This window comes from Myotis daubentonii, chromosome 4 (genome assembly GCF_963259705.1).
Source record: "Myotis daubentonii chromosome 4, mMyoDau2.1, whole genome shotgun sequence".
NCBI lineage: Eukaryota > Metazoa > Chordata > Mammalia > Chiroptera > Vespertilionidae > Myotis > Myotis daubentonii.
This window is the reverse complement of record NC_081843.1, coordinates 27,466,893-27,488,287: the sequence shown is the minus strand read 5'-3', so window position 1 is coordinate 27,488,287 and position 21,395 is coordinate 27,466,893. Positions and strand designations below refer to the sequence as shown.

The 21,395-nt window shown below is 38.4% G+C and overlaps 1 protein-coding gene across 4 annotated transcripts in view; it reads left to right on the top strand.

Moving 5' to 3' along the window:
- Positions 1-21,395, top strand: part of SMG1 (SMG1 nonsense mediated mRNA decay associated PI3K related kinase) — a 115,127-nt gene that overhangs the window by 14,119 nt on the left and 79,613 nt on the right. For 3 of the 4 annotated variants that reach the window (XM_059693295.1, XM_059693293.1, XM_059693296.1), the window contains exons 2-3: positions 18,804-18,967; positions 20,383-20,538. In XM_059693295.1, the coding sequence (XP_059549278.1) occupies positions 18,804-18,967; positions 20,383-20,538 (320 nt within the window). Of the gene's footprint in view, positions 1-13,524; positions 13,583-18,803; positions 18,968-20,382; positions 20,539-21,395 lie in introns of all 4 variants that reach the window. The other variant, XM_059693294.1, reaches the window with a different exon arrangement.

The following is a 21,395-nucleotide window of genomic DNA, read 5'->3' as shown; positions in this document are numbered from 1 at the left end:
GGTTCTGGATGATACTCGTTTTTGTCTTCTAATTGTAATTTTAATGTGGTTGTGCGCAGCAGCAAAGTCAGGTGTTTACCTATGCTGCCATCTTGGTTCTCCGAAAACTAATTCTTATAAGAATACCACTTGAATGCTACATTGCTTTCCCCCAGCCTAGTATGTGTGTACGTTTGTTTTTAAAGGGAGTAGGTAGGGAGATGGATCCATAGGATCGTGGAAAAGGTATATTCTGCCAGTGCAATAGTTTGAAGTACTACTTAAAAAAAAAAAAAAAAAGCAAAACACCCCACATGTATCCTCTAAAGAAATAGGAATTAATGAGATTTTGTATTATTATAAGAGTATATAGTAGTATATATAGTATTAAGCTATCATGAGATTTTGGTACTTTTTAATTTTAATCCTCACCTGAAGATATTTTTCGCATTGATTTATATATAGAGGGTGGGAGAGAGAGAGAGAGAGAGAGAGAGAGAGAGAGAGAGAGAGAGAGAGAGAGAGAGAGAGAAACAGATGTGAGAGAGACTCATCTATTGGTTGCCTCCTGCATGTGCCCTGACTGGGGCCAGGATCAAATCTGCAACCCATGTAAGTGCCCTTGACTGAGACTCAAACCCTCGTTCCTTCAGTGCGAGGGTCGATGCTCTAACTAGCCAGCAACACTGGCCAGAGTGAGATTTTGGTGCTATTTTAGATGATGTCCGTTCCGTCTTTTAGATGTATTTTTGATTGGTTGTTCGAGGCAGCAATCTCCGGCGTTAATCTATGCCGCCATCTTGGTTTCTCCTTTGGTGCTATTTTAAATTCTGGCACTACAGATTGATTCAAGATGAGTAAATGATGTTTCCTAAGGAACTTTATATCTAGAAACTTTGATTGTTTTTCTCTTTTGTTGTAAAAGGAAATTTTAAAAGGTTCTTATTTTAAACCACATAAATCAATCTGATTAAACTGTGTTTTGTATATCGTATAACAAAAGAAAACGATAAGATTCATATAGATCTTGTGGGTGTAAAATGGCCTAAGTGATAATTTTGAAGTGATGATTTTGAACTGTTCCATAGCTTTCTTAAACTTAAGACTAATTACTTTAAATACCTCAGTATGTTTCTAGCTTCTGTTGAGCAGAGTGGGAACATTGTTTCTTGGCTCTTGGTTGCTGCTTACTTGTATATTTCAATAACTACAGAAACTGTCTTCATTTATTACATTTTCCTATAGTTAGAATAGTGTGATTATTCTGAAAAGTATCTTTCCTATTAGATTTAGGAGACCATATCTTCTGAGATTTATCTACGAGACATTTTTATTTCTTTATGTTTTAGTAGTAGGAAATGGTTATTTCAAGAGCACCTCTTAAAAGAAATTCCAGTGCTTAAGTAGGAGGAATTACCATACATATTTTACCTTTGATTATAGATAGTATGTTTCTTTACCAGTTTGCTGTTTAACAGCATATTTCCTACCTCAAGATACCTAAGGACATAGGTCCTGTAGGAGTTATTGAGGATGTTGAAAGGAGTCAGAGTCCATTTAAAAATCCAATTATTGTCTTAGTATAAATACACTAATTAGTAGAGTTAGAAATAGAAACCCAGGTTGTTTTAGATTTTTTTCCTAAGGTATATTTCTTTTTTAAGGAAGTTGTGGTGGGGGCCATGTGTAATTTGAAAATTCCCTAAAGATATTTCTAATAATGTACTCATCTTTGTTCAGAATCACTGTTATGGAATATGAAATTCAGTTAAATGTCTTTTCTATATTTGTCATTGTTTAACATGTGTTACATGTTAAGGGATGCATGCTAGAATATTGCTCTTATTAATGCCCCAAAACCTTGACTGTGCCCAAGATTTGTAGGGTGTACTATACCTTTATGGCAATGTAGTGCCTAGCTTGCTATTAGTTTTCTTTAAAAGTGCCTATGCCTGAATTGCATGATATTTGTTTTTTCTTAATGTGCTACGAGTGATTTTTGGAACCACATTTTTCTGATCACTCTCACCTGTAAAAAAAAAAAAAAGAGGTAATATTATCTGTTACACAGTACATTTATTTTTAAAGGTTCACACAGTGCTTTTTAAGATTATCATTTACTATTATCATTTAATCCTCACCCGATAGAAACATCTATTGATTGCCTCCCTCCCACACATGCCCTGAAACCGTAACCTAAATATGTGCCCTGACTGGAAATCGAACCAGCCACTTTTTGGTGCACAGGACGAGCCACCCAGCCAGGGCTTTAAGATTCTTTTTTAAGAGGAGATTTAAAATATGTAATTGTTAGAGAATCTCACATGCATGTCAGTCCCATGAGGATATGCTTGAGTCTGTTTTCTAGAGGAGTTTTATCAGAATAACTCTATAGTCATCATTTGACTGTTTTCGGGGCTTTTTTTTTTTTTTTTTTTTTAAATATATATTTTATTGATTTTTTACAGAGAGGAAGGGAGAGAGATAGAGAGCCAGAAACATCGATGAGAGAGAAACATCGATCAGCCGCCTCCTGCACATCTCCCACTGGGGATGTGCCCGCAACCCAGGTACATGCCCTTGACCGGAATCGAACCTGGGACCTCTCAGTCCACAGACCGACGCTCTATCCAGTGAGCCAAACCGGTTTCGGCGTTTTCGGGGCTTTTTAAAGGTAGTTGTATACATCCTATCCTACATAATAAAAGCCTAATATGCTGAGGCTACTCAACCGCTCGCTATGATGTGCACAGGCCACCAGGGGGCAGACAGTTGACAGGTCGATCAGTTGCCATGACGTGCACTGACCACCAGAGGGCAGATGCTCCGACTGGTAGGTTAGCTTGCTGTTGGGGTCCAGCCAATCGTGACTGAGCAGGATGGGCCGGAAACACCTGCAGGGGTGGGCAAACTTTTTGACTCGAGGGCCACAATGGGTTCTTAAACTGGACCGGAGGGCCAGAACAAAAGCATGGATGGAGTGTTTGTGTGAACTAATATAAATTCAAAGTAAACATCATTACATAAAAGGGTACGGTCTTTTTTTTCAATAGTTTTATTCATTTCAGACGGGCCGGCCCGCGGGCCGTAGTTTGCCCACGGCTGCCCTAGAGCCCTCCCACAGTCCCTCCTGGCTGGCCAACCTCCTGCATCTCTCCCTGCCCCGATTGTGCACCAGTGGGGTCCCTTGGCCTGGCCTGTGCCCTCTCGCAATCTGGGACCCCTCGGAGGATGTCAGAGAGCCGGTTTTGGCCTGATCCTGCAGGCTAGGCCAAGGGGCCCCACTGGTGCACAGATTCATGCACCGGGCCTCTAGTTTCTTGCCTTTTCCTTGATTCTAGAGTCCTAGTCTGGTTTCAAGATTCATTCTTTTAGGATTCCAGTAGTGCAAGCATGTCAAACATGCTTGCTGTAGTGTATATAGCTCTTAGTGAGTCTTGATTTCCTCTGTCCTTAAGGTGTTTGGCTTTAACTGAAGAGCCTGGCTTTTGTCTTTTTATTCTTCCTGTGCTAGGAGGTCATGGAATAAGAAATTTCCTTTCAATCTTGGCCATTTCCCAGCTGAAATGGATGTTTCTAAAGTACTTCCAGGACTTGCAGACAAAAGGGGAAGATAAGTAATGCAAAAGGGACCTTAAGCAAGGTTTCCTTTTGTTAAATACTGAACATTGAATTCACATTTGTATTGGAGGTAAAAAGTGTACAAGATTTTATAACTACCAGTATACTTGATACTTAGTAAGATACGAATTTATGCCAGTTGAGGTTCAGGACTTCAGAATACTTAAATTAGCAGTGGATTTCATGTCTCTGTCTTAGCCAATGATTTTCTGATTTTACCAGCCTTAGTGCTTTGACTCTAAATTTTTTGCATTGTCTCAGTCGTTAGTTAATAAGACTTTCAGCTACAATTTTGAAAGCTTATCAAAATGGCTAAGCAATAAAATATGGTGCATTTCTTTTTAAAAAATTAAGTGCTAGCCCCTGCTGGTGTGGCTCAGTTGTTTTGGTCTCTTCCTGTGCATCAATGGGTTGCCAGTTGATCTCCAGTCCAGCCGCTTGCCTGGTTTGTGGGCTTGATGGCTGGTTGCGCGCTTGATGCCCGTTGAGGGAATGCAGAAGGCAGCGGATCTATGTTTCACTCTCACGTCGATGTTTCTCTCTCTCTCCCCCCCCTTCCTTTCTCTAAAAATCAAATAAATAAAATTTAATTAAGAAAAATAAAATTAAGTCCTAAAAGACTGTGAGATATTTTTTGGGCATTGATATAGAGTAAAATTTCTTCTTATGCTATAAATTTAAAACTTATTAAAAATATAGGTAAGAGTTGTCTTTCACTGGTATACGTGCACTGTTTTGTTTCTTTGTCTTGGCTAAGATAATCCTTTTCAAGCTGTAAATTCTAGATCTTCTTATAACTGATTAATTAATTCAGACACTAACAGTCTTTAGTTTCATTAGAAAGCACAATGACTTTAAGCCAGTGCTATGCTACCTTTATGATTTTCCATTTAGAATGGCTAAATATGGTAGGCAATACAAGACATGAAATACTGAATTATTAAAAATAAATCAAGTCTTTTATTTTTATACCTTTACTGTAAAGAAATGTATTTCCTTTAAAGTTAGGTTTATTGAGGTACAATTTATATGCTGTGTAGTTCTTTGAGTTTTAACAAATGTATATAGTATTGCCCTGGCTGGTTTGGTTCAGTGGATAGAACATCAGCCTGTGGACTGAAGGGTCCCAGGTTTGATTCCCGTCAAGGGCACTTGTCTGGGTTGTGGGCTTGATCCCCAGTAGGGGCATGCAAGGGGCAGCCAATCAGTGATTCTCATCATTGATGTTTCTATCTCTCCCTCTCCCTTCCCTCTGAAATCAATAAAAATAAGAAAATATATTTTAAAAAATGGATATCGTATTGTAACCATGACTACTACAATTAAGCTATAGCAGCAATTTTCAACCGGCGTGCCACAAGAATTTTTAAAACATGCAATACCTGGTTATTTAGTCAAGGGCACTGACCTCTTTTCCCTTAGACTGTCAACAATAGCCTTTCAATATGAATGAATAAAAATTATGTCTTTTTGGGTATTTTTTTGTCAGATTGACAAAAAGTATATTTTTTGGTGCGTTGGAGAATTTCAGTAATTAGTTTATGTGTGCCATAAAAGGGTGAAAATCGCTATAGAACAGTTCCATTATCCCCTTAAATTTCCTTGTGCCTCTTTGTAGTCAACTTCTACTCCCACCCGTTGGTAACTAATGTTCTTTTCTCCCCTATAATTTATCTTTTCAAGAGTATCATAAATAAAGTTCTTTAAATTGTGGTAAAATGAATGTAAAATTTGCTATTTTATAATTTAGTGTTATTGAGTACATTTATGATGTGCAACCATCACCACTATCGAGTTGCAGAACTTTCCATCACTCTAAATGAGAAACCTGTACCCATTAAACAGTCACTGCATTCTCCCCTCTTCCTAGCCCCTAGCAACCACAAGCCTACTTTCTTTATGGATTTGCCTGTTGTGTATATTTCATATAACCTTTTGTGTCTGGCCTGTTGCTTAGCCTGATCTTTTCAAGGTTCATCCATATTGTAGCAGGTATCAGTACTTTATTCATTTTTATGGTTGAATAATATTCCATTGCATAGATATACCACCTTTGTTCATCCATTCATCCTTTGATGACATTTAGGTTTCTGCCTTTTGGCTATTGTGAATAGTGTTTTGGTGACATTGGCATACAAGTTTTTGTTTGGACACCTGTTTTCAGTTCTTTTGGGCATATACCTAGGAGTGGAATTGCTGGGTCATATGATAATTCTGTATTTAACTTTTTGAGGAATTGCCACACTTTTCTAGAGTGGTTGTGCCATTTTACATTCCTACCAGTAATGTATAAGGGTTCAATTTATGGCTATCCTTGTGGGTGTGGTTTGTCATTGTGGTTTTGATTTGCATTTCTCTAGTCACTAATAAAGTTGAACAACTTTTCATGTGCTTAGTGGCCTTTTGTATATTTTTGGAGAAGTATTTTTATTCAAGTATTTTGTCTATTTTTAGATTGGAGTGTTTGTCTTTTTTGTTGAATTACAGAAATTCTTTATATATACTAGATTCTTATGAGATACATGATTTGCAAATATTTCCTCTGATTTTGTGAGTTGTCTTTTCACTCTCTTGATAATGTCCTTTGATGCACAAAAATAAATAAGGTTTAAAAAATGTATATTGAGTAGATAAATTCAGAATTTATAATAATAAAAGCATAATATGCTAATTAGGCTGGTCGACCTTCCGGATGAAGCTGGGGCTGCGAGGGAAGCCTGGGTCCCAGGTGCCTGCCGGTGGCCGGAGGGAAGCCCAGGTCCTGGGGGCAGAGGGAAGCCAGTGCCAGCAGCCAGGGGAAGGAAGGCCTACTCTTGCACAAATTTCATGCATTAGGCCTCTAGTTTAAATATATTGCTGAAGCCAGCCCCTTTTATTGCTGGCTTCTTTTTCTGTGTTCAGAAAAATTACTCTTAAGATCATATGCATAGACCAAATTTTAGTTATGGAAATATTAACTTAGAAGACAAAATTTTTACTTAATGTAAACAATAACAATGGTCATCTTCTAATTGGTTGCCCTACTCTCTGCATGTAGCAACCACTATTTGTTCTCTTTTCCCTGTGAAAGGTGTGTGGTATAAGTTAGTAGCTCTTGCCTTCAATACTAACATCTCAAACAAATGAGGAAATTAAAGCTAGTATACAACCAGTAAATTACAATCTAGTGTTGTACATGCTTTTTGAGTGCTATAAGAGTTTAAAGGGTGAGCTGAACAATGGGCTTTTTCCCCCTAAAATCACAGCATTTTATACTCCTAACTAGAGGCCTGGTTCACGAAATTCGTCACTCGGGGTGGAGGGATCCCTCACCCCAACCTGCACCCTCTCGCAGTCCCGAAGTCCCCGGGGGATGTCCGACTGATGGCTCATGGGGAGCGGGCCTAAGCCGTTAGTCAGGCATCCTTAGTACTGCTGTGGAGTACTGCGTTGAGCATCTGCCCTCTCGTGGTCAGTGTGCGTCATAGTGACAGGTCATTCTGCTGTTCGGTTGATTTGCATATTAGCCTTTTATTATATAGGATTGGAACTTATATTGACTTACAATTTTTTTCTTTCTAGATTGTAAATTAACAGAGGGTCTCAGTTCACCATTTGGAGTTGCTAACTCTTAATTAATGCTCTTGTAGTAAATGATCAAGAAAGTATTGATTTTAATAAAACATTTTGGAGAGGAAGTGTGGGTTGCAGGTTGAATCGTGAAGAAAAGTTAGTATAATCTTGAAGAAATACAGAGTAAAGGGTTAGGTTAGGGGACTGCATTCCATGGTCAAGAGAAAAGCCTCAATTATGAGAATAGGCAATCATTTAGTCAACAAGTAATTTATATGCCATCTAGTCAATGGATATAGTGATAAGCAAAATTAATGGGCCCCTGCCCTTCTGGTATTTATAATCTCCTGGCAGAACATAGTTTTGTTTTGTTTTGTTAATCCTCGTCCAAGGATATTTTTCCATTGATTTTTAGGGATAGTGGAAGAGAGGGAAAGACAGAAGCATCAATGTGAGAGAAACAAATCAATTGGTAGCCTCCTGCTAGAGCCCCGACCAGGGCCTGGGCCAGGGAGGAGCTTGTAACCGAGGTCCGTGCCCTTGTACGTGCCTTTTACGTGCCCTTGACACGAAACCAGGAATCAAAACCGGGACCCTTTGGTCCACAGGCCCACGCTTTATTCACTGAGCAAAACTGGCTAGGGCCAGAACATAGTTTTAAATAAGTTTTTCAAATGTTGTAAGAGCTAAGGAAACTATTAGGTTCTCTGCAGCACATGTATATAGGCAGGGACTCCTAGCCTGTTCCAGGGGAATCAGAAACTTTCCAAAGGATAGCTGAAGCTTGAAGGATAAAGAGAAATTAGGTAGGGTCTGCGAGGGACCAGGACAGGCTGTTCCAGGCAGACAGGGGCTGAGCAAGGTGGTTCTTTCCATGGCACTGAATGATTAGGATGATGGGGTATGGAGTGTACAGTAAAAGGAGTGGTTGGTAGAAACTTAGCTTAAAAAGGAAGTGAGATACATAGGATAAGGGCATGGGGAGATATCAGATTTGTGTTTTACAAGAATTATTTTTGTTGCAATGTGGAGAAGAGATGGGATAGAGGCGAGACTTGGAATCGGGGACACATATCTGACTGATTAAGTAGTGCCGTTTATTAGAAAAATATTTATTACAATGGGGATTCTGGGAGGAAAGGAGCCAGTTGTGTTTGGGAGTTGATGGAATACAGTTAGGTGATAAATATTGCCATTGGCACGTATTGAGGGAGAGTACAAAGGAAGATGAATAGAGGGCCTAAGCTTGGAGAAACTCCAAGATTAGTGGATTGGTAGAAGAGACTGAGCAAACATTTAAAGGCTCCTGAAATAATAGGACCAGAGAGGTGGGGAGAAATAGAGTACAGCATCCCATAAGCCAAAGAAAGGGAAGAGTCCAGTTACTTTAAATCCTCAGGATCTGAGCATAGAGGAATCTTGTAAGGATGTTTTAAAATGGTTTTTATTCGGCCCACCTCATTCCTCTCTGAAAGGCACCTTTGTGCAGGCCACAACCTGCTCAACCCTGCTCAGCAGCGCTGTGAAAGCTGCTGAGAGGATGAGTAAGATGACGCGTGGACTATATCTTGGATTTGGCAACCTGGAGGTCATAGATGGTTTTGCCAAAAGTGATGGGGTAGATTAGAAATTGGATCAGTGAGGATTGAGGAGCTAGTAGAAGTGAAGAAATGGGAGTGGAGAGTAGAGACAACTCGTTGTTTGCAGATTATTTATTGGTGGAGGGATATGTGGGATTGATGAATTTTTTATGGTGTTTAAAAATTTTGGTTTTTGTTCATCTTCACTGGAGGAGTGAGGATATTTTTCCCATTGATTTTTTTTTTTTTTTTTTTAAGAGAGTGGAAGGCGGGGGGGTAGAGGAAAGAGAGAAACATCAATGGGAGAGAGATACATTGATTGGTTGCCTCCTTCATGTGCCCTGACTTGGGGTGGGGATGGAATCTGCAACCCAGGTATGTGCCCTTGACTAGGAATTGTACCCACAACCTTCCAGTATGCTGGCCAGGGCTGTTTTTGTATTTTTAAAGAAAAGACAGAACGTTTTATATATTTAAGGAGAGGATTCAGTTTGGTGGGAAAACTTAAAAGATGGAAGTAGATGAAGTTGTAATCAAGGCCTCTAGAATTGGGTGCAGGTGAGAGTTTGTGAGTGTGTTTGAGACAGAATGTGTGGGGGCAGTTAGAGTATTTTGGAATCTGAAGAGAATGGGGAAGTTCTGGATAATGCATGTAGCAAATGGGAGATTAACATTGAGGTACCTAAGAATGTGGTGCTTACTGATGGATGATGGATAATTGATAATTGGGTTTATCCATGGTTGGATTTTGCCAGATTGGTGTGAGGAAAATATTAAAGGAGGTTTAGGGGATTGGCAAGAGTGTTATTGAAATGATACACTAGCCCTACCCGGTTTGGCTAAAGTGGATAGAGAATTGGCCTGCGGGCCAAAGGGTCCCAGGTTTGATTCCTGTCAAGTGCACATGCTTGGGTTGTAGGCTCAATCCCCAGTAGGAGGTGTGCAGTAGGCAGCCAATCAATGATTCTCTCTCATCATTGATGTTTCAGTCTCTCTCTCCCTCTCCCTTCCTTTCTGAAATCAATAAAAATATGAGAAAAAAATGATAGACCATGAAATCTATGCTGTTTAAAAGGGAATGAAGAAGGAACTTAGACTGGGAAAAAGTAGAAAGAACCCCTGGAATTAAAGTTACTAAAAAAAATTTTAGAGTGGTATTGAGAAACACTGTGAGTAGACAATTGTCTAAAGCAAGTCATTGGAGCACTGAGCAAGGTGAACTGAAAAGAATGTGTGGGATTTTTTTTATTGATTGGCTGATTGATTTTTTAGAGAGAGGGAGGTCGATGTGAGAGAGCAACATTGGCTGCCAACTGTATGTGCCCCGTGAATACACAACCTAGGCATGTGCCCTGACCAGGAATCGAACCTTCAGCCTTTCAGTGCATGGCATGACAGTCCAACCAACTGAGCAACACTGACCAGGGCGGGTGTATGGCATTTTCGAGACAAGTAGGCCATAAGTGAAAGTTCCTACTTTGGTAGGAACAGTTTCAGTGGAGTGCTGATAGTGGAACACAGATTACAGATAGTTAAAAAATGAGTGAAGGCAAAGAAGATAAATTTTTCTCAAGAGGTTTGTCTGTGAAGAGTCTAGACTAGAGACAAAGGAAAGACTAGAGAGTGCTTATTATATGCTGATGATGTGATAAAGGAAAGTGGCATACCTTAGAAGATAGGGGGATGTCTGGATCCAGAGGGTTGCTGTAGATACGAGGTGTACCTGTTCCATTATGTAAGGGTGATGGAAAGGCTGTGTGTGCAGATGTAGGTGAATTTGTGGAATATTGGAAAGAAGTTGGCAGCAATGGCAGAGTGTTGAAGAACTCTAAAGTTAGACAGACCTGAATTTGAGTTCTTCCTCTGCCTTTTACAAGCTGTGCACCTTTTAGGTCAGTAATGGAATGATAGTTACCTCATCTGTAAGATGGTAACTGATAGGATTATGTTAAGGATTATAATAAATGTATGTAAACTGCTTGGGTAAGTTGCCTACCAGACTTGTAGGAGCTCAAAATTACTAGCTCTAATTGAGAATGCTATAGAATGGTTTGTTCACCAGGGGTTTTCTTATGAAGCAGGGATCTGTAAGTCCACTGGCAGTGCTGGGAAAAGGAGGAAGAAGGTACAGAAAGTTTGAAAGCTGTTTTGGAAAGGTGAGACCCCCTGAGTAGGGAAATGTGCACAGCATTGAAGACCCAGTTGTTAGAACTACATAGGAGTGGTGTGTTCACCAGCCTTTCACTGAAGACAATTGTGCACCGGAAGCAAAGGTTAAAATCCAATGTAGTACCCTCCTAGAGTTAACTTGCTTTGTTTCTCCCTCTGGTTAATTTGATTAAAGGTCTGCCAATAGAGGGTGCATGAGATTCCTTGGAAGGGAAATAAACTACAGCAGGTCCTTGAATAATGTTTTGGTATAATGTCCATAAGACACCATAGGATCTTATCTCTTATTTATATCAATTAGGCAATATTGGTTTTGTTATACTAGTATGTCATTTCACTTAAAGTTGTAGAACTTATTGACAGTGTTAAATGAGGACTTACTGCACTGAAAGTCAGTTCTTTATTATGTTCGCTAAAGATATTATTAAAAAGCAAAATTTAGTCTTTTAAATTTTGGATTAGAATATATTCAGTGATTTTAAATATACTGGTAGGTGCAGAGTTAGAGGGGGCGTGATCCATAAGACCACCTATATTCTGACACCAGTTGCAAGTTGGGAGGACCCCAAGACTGTTTTTAGGTAGGATAATTCACCAGAAGAACTTACAGAACTCATTGAAACCTTATACTCATGGTTACAGGTTTTTACAGCTAAAAGATATCGAGTAAAATCAGCCAAATGTAAAGGTGCATAGGACAGAGTATAGGAAAGTTGTAAATGTGGAGCATCCAGTTGTTTCCCTGTGGAGTTGTGAACAGTATTACTTTCCTGGTATCGATGCATTACAATAAGCATGGAGTATTAACCACCCATGGAAGCTTACCCCAGCTTTGGTGTCCAGAATTTTTATTGGGGCTCCATGATTGACTGCCCACATGGCTGAACTTAGTCTCCAGCCCTTCTGGAGATTGAGATGATTCATGTGACTGAAATCCTTTACTATAAAGTGACATTTTCTGGTGTGGCCCTAAAGCCTGGTGAACAGTAACACTCTTATTAGGTATGACGTTCAAGAGTTTAGAGATTACCTTCCAGGGTAAAGGCTAGACCTCTCTTTGGGAAAGGTAAAAAGTCTTACAAGTTTACAATAAATGTATTTTCGTATTTTGAGTCCACAGTGGCTATTTAGTTGAGAGTTTGAGTAATACTTAAAAATTGGTAACAAATAACCTATTTATAGACAGTTAATACTTAAGGAGCTAAGGAAATTTTATCAAGAATTTATATATACGTAATATTTTTTAATATTGTAAAACTGATGTTTCATTTATAAGTTTGGCATGATGGTTCAATTCTGTTTCATTAAATTTGAACTTACTATTTTCTCCTACAAGAGGAGTTTCACATAATGAAATCCCTGAGTCTCCCAAATGAAATTTTTAGCCCTAGACTCATTTTAGAGTAGTGTTTCTAATGTGAAAGTGATGTACACAAGGCCCAAGGTTATGCATAGTTTCACCTTTTTTCTTATTCCTCATAAAAGCATGTCTGAATCCAGGTGAGTAAGAGACCTCACAGGGATATACTTGAATTTATTTCTAAAAAAGGTAAATCATTTTCAAGTGATATTAACTGTTAGTATGAAAAACTCGGCATATCCTACAACTGCTTTGTGACAGTGACACTATCCGAGTTATCACTGCTTTAGCTGGGGTGGGGAACCTTTTCTCTGACAAGGGCCATTTGAATATTTATAACATCATTCACTTAATATAATTCCCTTAATATAAATTTATGTTGCTATGAAAAAAGCTTCTAGATTTATTGAATTTCAAGTCACACCTGTGGTTGCCGAGGCAAGGCCAGACCAAATGATTTCTCGGGCCTTATATGGCCTGTGGGCTGCACCTTCCCCACCCCTGCTTTAGAGAACAAATGCATTCCCACCTCATTAGCTTTAGTATAATCTTATTTCCTGGTTGATACCCATTACAAATTAGATCTCACCATAAGAGCAAAATTCCTTAATAAGCCTACTTAAAAACAACTTGAAGCAATATGATGCTTATTCCCCTAGCACCACCAGGTGTGGTGTTTGCATCAAGTCATTTCAGGGTGCTTTATGGAAATGCTTCCTGATAGGGAATTCCCTGACTTCATACTTCCAGAATGACTCTTTTTCTTTTCCTTTTTTTCTCTTTCCTATTCTTTTCTTTTTTTTGTTATTCTTTATAATGCTTATAAGACCATCTGGACCACAAGACCACATTTATCCAGGAGGTACTATCCTCTAATATATGGTGGATTGTTGATTTGAGGTCTAAGGATTTGGGTCATTCAAAAATGACTCCTCAGATTTGTTACATTTTCTATATACTAAGAATAGACCACTAAAATGAGCGGTAACTATATTTGCATGTGATTTGTATGTTATAAGGATCATTTAAATTTTTCTGTATATTAAACTTTTTTTTTTTTTTTTTTTTGGTTGTCCCCTTAAGCCTCTCTATCCTCTAAGGCACAGAGTGGCTTTCCATTTCAGTTTTTGCTTCAACATATGAAACCTAGAGGGCCATAGTTTGACTAAAAGCACCTAATCCATGAATGATATTTGCTTCATGTGTGAACAACAAATGTTTTAACTCGCTGCCTTCACTAATATTGTAACTACTGTCTTACAGATTGACTTGATGCAAAACATCACAAAGGCTCCATATTATACAGTATGCGATTTTTGAGGTATGAGCTTTAGAAACTTACCTCTCGTGTGGCATGTACATCAGGCTTTAACTTCAGTTTAATCATTTTGGGGAAATTGATGCATTTCTTTTTTTCTCTCCATAATATTTTTAGAGTATTAAAGGGGCTATGGAGGTATTTTTGGATCCTTGCTCTAGAGTTCTTAGTCTCAACAGATACATTTTCTTTTATCACTAAATTGAGACACTAATTCTGGCAGATGATAGCTTTTTCAGCCCTTATAACTAGCTTAACATTTATGCCTGCCTCTTTGAGTTCAAATCTGCATTTCCTATTTTGTGCCTTTGATTGCCTCATTTTAAGTGTTCATTTCTGTTCTTTAACAGTTTTCTGTTTATTGGACTGGGATAATCTTGTTGGTGATTACAGCTTGATACTGACTTTTTTTTTTTTTTTTGAGACCTAAGCAGTCTAGAAATTATAAAATGGAGATCTTGTGTAAATGCTGAACCATTTGTGCTTTTTGTGTTCAGAATACCAGTATCTTGAATTCTGGTTGGAAATGTTTTAATCAGTTAGTATTAAAAGAACTTGGCAATTAGGGAGTTTTTAGACAGTGGTTCTACCCTAGTGAAAATTTTGATTTTCATCTCTGAAAACCCAAATTATGGAGGTGGTGGGAATCTTGATGGTCCTAACTCATGGAATTTTAAAAAGCTGTATTTCTAACAAATTGGGAATTCGCTCCTGTTTCTTGTGTTTTTTTGTTTGTTTGTTTCTTTTTTTTTTCCAATTTAGTTTGAAATCAGTACTCGCTAGTCAGAAATGTATTTGTTGGTAGGAATAGATTGCTTAATTTCTTCAATGAAGAACTTAGAATCTGCTATATATTGAGCATAAGAACTTACTTTGATTGTCTTCATATGTTCATGAACTACTTATACATTATTTGTTAGACTGGAAACGAGTTAATTTAGTACTATGATAATGTACGCTATAAGCTGAGTATTTTTTAAGAATTCATCATCTTATTTAAGCCTCACAACAACCGTCCATATTAGATAGATATTACCCTCATTTTAAGCCAGAGACAACCAAGGCTTGGAGATAAGTACCTTGTGCAGTCATATGTACTTTTTCAGTGCTGGAGCTGCGATTTGAGACCAGATCTTTTTTTTAGATCCGTATTTGCTGCTGCTTTAAGTCTACTGCTATGCTAACAGAAAATAATACAAATACTTAAAAGAGAAATATATGTGATATATAAAATAATGAAAAAGGAAATTTCGATATTTGAATATTAGTAGACTTCATTTCAACACCTAGATTCTAGGTGTTGCAGAATTATTTTACTTCACTCATTCATTTCCTAACATCTTTCTTTCCCAGGTTGTGTTAGATGCCAAACATACAAAAAGTTCAAAACCTGTCAGAAAAGCTCATATGCTCTTTTATTTTTCAATTCCCTTTAAATTAATGGTATGTTATGGATTATTATAGGTGAATATTTAATGTGCTATTTTTGGATACATGGGGAATATTTTTACATTAGTTTTTTTGTAAAGTCCTCATGCTCCACTTAGAGTTAATGGTACTTAAGTACTTATAGATTTAGTATACTTAGAAAATATCCTCATACATTTTTCTTGAAATTTCATTGATTTTATTTTCCCCTATGTTGAAAGTATTGAGCTTTGTCTATCAATTAGTGAACCCGGTATGTTTGAAGGAGATACTCCATTATGAAGTCTTAGTTCTTCTAGTATGCTAGGGTTACGGAATTTTATCAAGTTTCAAATTGAGACCTTTAGGAATAATTTAGACTTATGACGCTTAGGGATCCAAGTTTAATTTGGCTTATTGTTTGTATTCTGTATCAACAGTGGCTACAGAAATACAGATCAGGGTGTCTGACTGATTGAGCCTGTGCAAGGTTTCATGTTTAGTATTTTTGTGGGTGAGGGCAATGAAAGGATAACTAAATTAAATATACTTACAAACACTGTAGTCATTTTATATATGGGGTAGGGTCATGGGGGTTGAGGAATAGAGTAGCTTCTGCTCTTGCCAGTGTCCTTAAGTTTTCCAAATAATTATGAGTTCAGAAGGTGTTTTCAGTAAGTATCATAAAAGTGATTTTTCAAAAGGCCGTTTTTCTCATAAGAAGTATCCGTAGGAGAGGAACTTTTAAAAATGTTGCCATATGGTATGTAATGTTGTCTTATTTCTTGATACTTTATGATCAATGCTTGGAAGAATAAGGTTCATGAGAAATTATGAAGCTTAGCTCTCTATTTTACTGATGAGGACATTGAGGCATAGAGCTGATCCTTGGATAAGGACACTAATTTTACCCTAGAACGGCACCCTTAATTTATTTATTTATTAATTAATTAAATATTTTATTGATTTTTTTTTTTACAGAGAGGAAGGGAGAGGGATAGAGAGCTAGAAACATCGATGAGCGAGAAACATCAATCAGCTGCCTCCTGCACACCCCGCACTGGGGATGTGCCTGCAGCCAAGGTACATGCCCTTGTACGGAATCGAACCTGGGACCCTTCAGTCCGCAGGCCGACGCTCTATCCACTGAGCCAAACCGGTTACGGCCCCTCATTTATTAATATTCAGGTATCCAGGATTATCCTGAATAATGCTTGATTTAAAAGAAACATTTATTGATTAATTTTAGAGAGATATAGGGAGAGAGAGAGAACGAGAAACATTGATTTGCTGTTCCGCTCATTTATGCATTTATTGGTGCCTGGCTGGGGATCAATCCTGCAGCCTTGGTGTATCAGGATGATGCTCTAACCAACTAAGCTACCCATCCAGAGCTGACAGTGTTTGATTTTTAAATAGATTATGAGCTGCAACATTTAAACTGAGCTTTATTGGGTTCCTGATATCTTTCATTTTCCTCACTTTTTAGAAATTTAATAGATACTTTTTATAGTTAAGGAATCTTTGGTGTAACTTTCAGTATTGCAGTTCATTAGAGTAATCTTACTTTGCAACTAATGTGTTTTTTCCTTATATCCCACTGAACTTGCTTTCAAATATCATTCTATAATTTATTTTCCATCAAATAAGTTACACATTCAAGTGAGAGAGAGAGAGAATGCTACATTGCCATGAGGCAGTACATTAAAAGTAATTTGGGCCCAGCTGGCATGGCTCAGTGGTTGAGCATTGGCCTATGAACCAGGAGGTCACTGTCCTGTTCCTGGTCAGGACACATGCCCAGGTTGTGGGCTCCATCCCCAGTGTGGTGCATGCAGGAGGCAGCCAATCAGTGATTCTCTCTCATCATTGTTGTTTCTCCCCCCCCCCACCCCCCACTCCTCTCTGAAATAAAAAAATATATATTAAAAATAGTAATTTGGTAAAACTTTGCAACTGCCTCATATGTTGCCAGTGTTTTTTTACAACTGGGAAGATTAATTTTTCCCACTGATAAATCTCTCCTGGGAGAAAGAACTACTTCTTTTACCTCCTGCTCCTCCCTCTCCCTCTTCCTCTCTCTCTAGGTGGTACTCTATGGTTGACTTGGTATCACCTTGGCTTTCAGGGGCCATGTCTTCCACGGAGTTCATAATTTAGGGATCTACTTCCAGCTATGCTCTCAGATTAGCTCTCCTCTCATCAAGTAGTCTTGAAAGCAGGATCACAATCCTTTAAATTCTTAACAGGAAGTCCTGAGTCCTCTCCATGAAGTGCAGGATCCAAAAGCTACTCGGAACACTAAACTCTGGCCCTCCTTCTGCCATATCACTCTGTGCCACTGTGTACAATTGACAGGGTCATTTCCCACATAGGCAAAGGTAATGGGCAACTGAAGATAAATCCTTCCATATTCTAAACATGAATGCCTCTTTTTTAAGGCATTCTCCCTAAGGAACTTCTTTTATCAAGTCATGTGAAGAGAATCCTGGACCAGGCTGACCAAGTGTCCCAGTTTGCCTAGGGCTGAGGGACTTCCTAGGACAGTGATGGCGAACCTATGACACGCGTGTCAGAGGTGACACGTGAACTCATTTTTTTGGTTGATTTTTCTTTGTTAAATGGCATTTAAATATATAAAATAAATATAAAAAATGTAAGTCTTTGTTTTACTATGGTTGCAAATATCAAAAAATTTCTGTGTGTGACACGGCACCAGAGTTAAGTTAGGGTTTTTCAAAATGCTGACACACCGAGCTCAAAAGGTTCGCCATCACTCTCCTAGGACATGGGACTTTAGTGCTTAAATCAGTTAAGTCTTGAGCAAAGTGGGATAAGTTGGGAATCTTAATCCTGTAGTTACTCATATTTCTAAATGGATCCTTAGAATAGTAGTAGAAGGAGCTGAAAAATGAGCATTTCATCCATTGAGACTTATTAGACACTGGAGTGCTTATTTATAAGAGTAATGATTTAAAAAATATAAAAGGTGGAGAGAAGAAAGAGAGGCTTATATAAAAGAAAGATTTATTACTTGGGCCAGTGATTTTTTAATTTCAAGGAACACATAGACTAATTACTAAAATTCTGTGGCACACCAATCTGACCAAAAAATAAGGTATAGCCCTGGCCAGTTTGGCTCAGTGGTTGGAGTGTCGGCCTGAGGACCAAAGGGTCATAGGTTTGATTCTCACTGAAGGTCATATACCTCAGTTGCAGGTTCCCAGCCTTGGTAGGAGTGTGTACAGGAGGCAACCAATTAATGTGTCTCTCTCCTGTCGATGTTTCTCCTTCCACTCTCTCTAGAAATCAATGGGAAATAAAAAAGATATTAATTTTTATCCATTCACACTGGACAGCTATTGTATTGGCTGTTGCCATATTTTTTTATTTGATAATCTAAGAGAAAAGAGGTCAGTATTACTGACTAAATAGTCTGGCATTGCATGTTTTAAAAATTCTTGTGGAACCACTAGTGTGCCTCTTGCAGCACACCGGTTGAAAATTACTATCGAAATATTTGTTTAAAAAAAAAAAAAAAAAAAAGCCGAAACCGGTTTGGCTCAGTGGATAGAGCGTCGGCCTGCGGACTGAAGGGTCCCAGGTTCGATTCCGGTCAAGGGCATGTACCTGGGTTGCGGGCACATCCCCGGTGGGGGATGTGCAGGAGGCGGCTGATCGATGTTTCTCTCTCATCGATGTTTCTGACTCTCTATCTCTCTCCCTTCCTCTCTGTAAAAAATCAATAAAATATATTTAAAAAAAAAAAAGAAATATTTGTTTAAAGTTCTAATCTTATACTCTTCTCTCTTTACAGAACTGATAGTGCATCAGCCGACCCAGATAATTTAAAATATTCTTCATCCAGAGATAGGGGTGGGTCTTCCTCTTATGGACTGCAACCTTCGAATTCAGCTGTGGTGTCTCGGCAAAGGCACGATGATACCAGAGTCCACGTTGACATACAGAATGACGAAAAGGGTATATATATATTTCCTTATTGGTAGGGGCATGCTTTTTATGTTTTTAAACCTATCCATCCCTCCCTCCCCTTTCTCTCCCTTCTGCACCTCTTTCTTCTAATATGCTTAGAATATAGCTATTTTATATTTAATAAAATGTCAAAGCAAACAGCAGTTCATAATAGGCAGCACACCATGGTGCAGAGGCAAGAAACCCTGGACTTTAGAGCTAGGTGGTTTAAAAAATATATGCATATAAAATACAGTGAGATTTTTGAAACTTCATAAGTTTATCCCCTTAAATTTAAAAAATTGAAACACTTTATATATCTATAATACAGAAATGCAATTTCCTTGCCAAAAAAGAAAAATACAGTATCACTAAGGCTGAAGTCTGTCGACTACCATCTCTTCTCTAGACTTCCCCAAAGTGTGTTATTTATTTATTTATTTATTTTTAGAGAGGAAGTGAGAGGAGGGTGAAACAGATTTGTTGTTCCACTTATTTATGCATTCATTGGTTGATTTTAAAAAATATATATTTTATTGATTTCAGAGAGGAAGAGAGAGGGTGAGACTGATAGAAACATCAATGAGAGAAAATCATTGATTGGCTGCCTCCTGCACACCCCCTACTGGGGATTGAGGCTACAACCTGGGCATGTGCCCTTGACTGGAATTGAACCCAGAACCCTTCCTTCAGTCCACAGGCTGATGCTCTGTCCACTGAGCCAAACCCAGCTAAGGCATTAGTTGATTCTTGTGCCCTGATTGGGGATCAGACTCACAACCTTGGCATATCGGGTTGATGCTCTAAACAACTGAGCTACCTGGCCAGGATTGTCCCAAAAGATTTTTTTGTTTTTGTTTTTAGGTATTTTTATTGATCTTTTTAGAGAGAGAGGAAGGAAGAGGTAGAGAGAGAGAAAAAAACAGAACAACATCAGAACATCTATTAGCTGCCTCCTGCACTCGCCTGCAATGGGGTCAAGCCCGAAACCCAGGCATGTGCCCTGACTGGGAATTAAACCTTCAGCCTTTCAGTGCTTGGAATAATGCCCAACCAGCCAGGGCCTAAAAGTTTTTTAAGATTTATCTTTATTGTTGAAAGTATTACAAACCCCCCTCCCCCATCCCCTTGACCTCCTCCACCCTGCTCCAGTCCCTTCCCCAGGCCATGGGTTATGCATATAAATTCATTTGTTAATCTCTTCCTGCCCTGAAAATCTGACTTTAGTTTGCATTTCTCTTATCTTCTATTGAAGTTATTAAAATGAAATTAAAAGATGGTTTCAAGGCCGGCAGCGCAGGGACAGGTAAGAGAAGCAAAGGCTGGTTGAACTGTAGAGTAGGTAATAAGATCCTGAACTCTCAGGAATTCATTCAGTGAAACAAAGAGCCTTATTTAAATAATGTAAATATTGCTATTTTTAGGTGGTTACAGTGTCAATGGAGGATCTGGGGAAAATACTTATGGTCGGAAGTCGTTGGGGCAAGAGCTGAGGGTTAACAATGTGACCATCCCTGAGTTCACCAGTGTTCAGCATGGCAGTCGTGCATTAGCCATCAAAGACATGAGGAAATCACAGGGTAAGACTGGGCACACTGCGGACCACACACGTGTTCCACAAAGACCTGTATCTCCTCTTTTCCTAGATACCTTATTTTGTACTAATACCTTGCATATGTGTGAATTGGTTAATTTACTCTGAGCTGAAAAACCTGTGTACGCAATAATATTTTACATTCCTTTTCCTGTCAATTGTTTAAGAGTAAATTCCTGCCAGAAAGTTTTAATACTTTTTAGAAGAGAATTCTGTTAAAATAAGATTGGAAGACTGGGTAAGATTTTAAAGAAAGGGTTTTCCTGATTATTGTGGCTATTGAATGTGTACAGTGGGCTCTTATTGCTGCAAGTCTTTGAACCCTAATGCCTACGGGGGATATGAGTATACATGGAGTGGACCCTTTCTGAAGTTAAATGCAATCATGCCTCTTTCTGCCTTATAACACGAGCCTCAGTGTATATAGATAAAGTACCCTGAAAATTCAGGGGATTAGAGGTAAAAAAAAACCTTTTTTTTCCTACAAGAGAAATTTATTGTATTGGTAAAACTGAGTGTGAAATCAAGATTTCTGATTTATACACTTTGTTGGAAAGAGTTACTCTTTGGACATTTAGTTTATGACTTGTTCCATTGGGGGGTGTGTATGTATGTGTTATGTGGATCTTGGTGCACATCTTTGTGCATATAGCTTTTGAAAAATGATTATTTTTAGATAAGTTTCCAGAAGTAGAATGCTAAATAGGAGGTTGTACTGTTTCTAAATAGTGTTTGAAGTCTTAGACTTACGTATGCTAGAAATGGGAAAGCGACTCTAATGCTAAGTTAGTCTAATTTCTTTCTCCTCCCAGACTCCGAGTTAGGCAGTTGGCAGAATTGTAA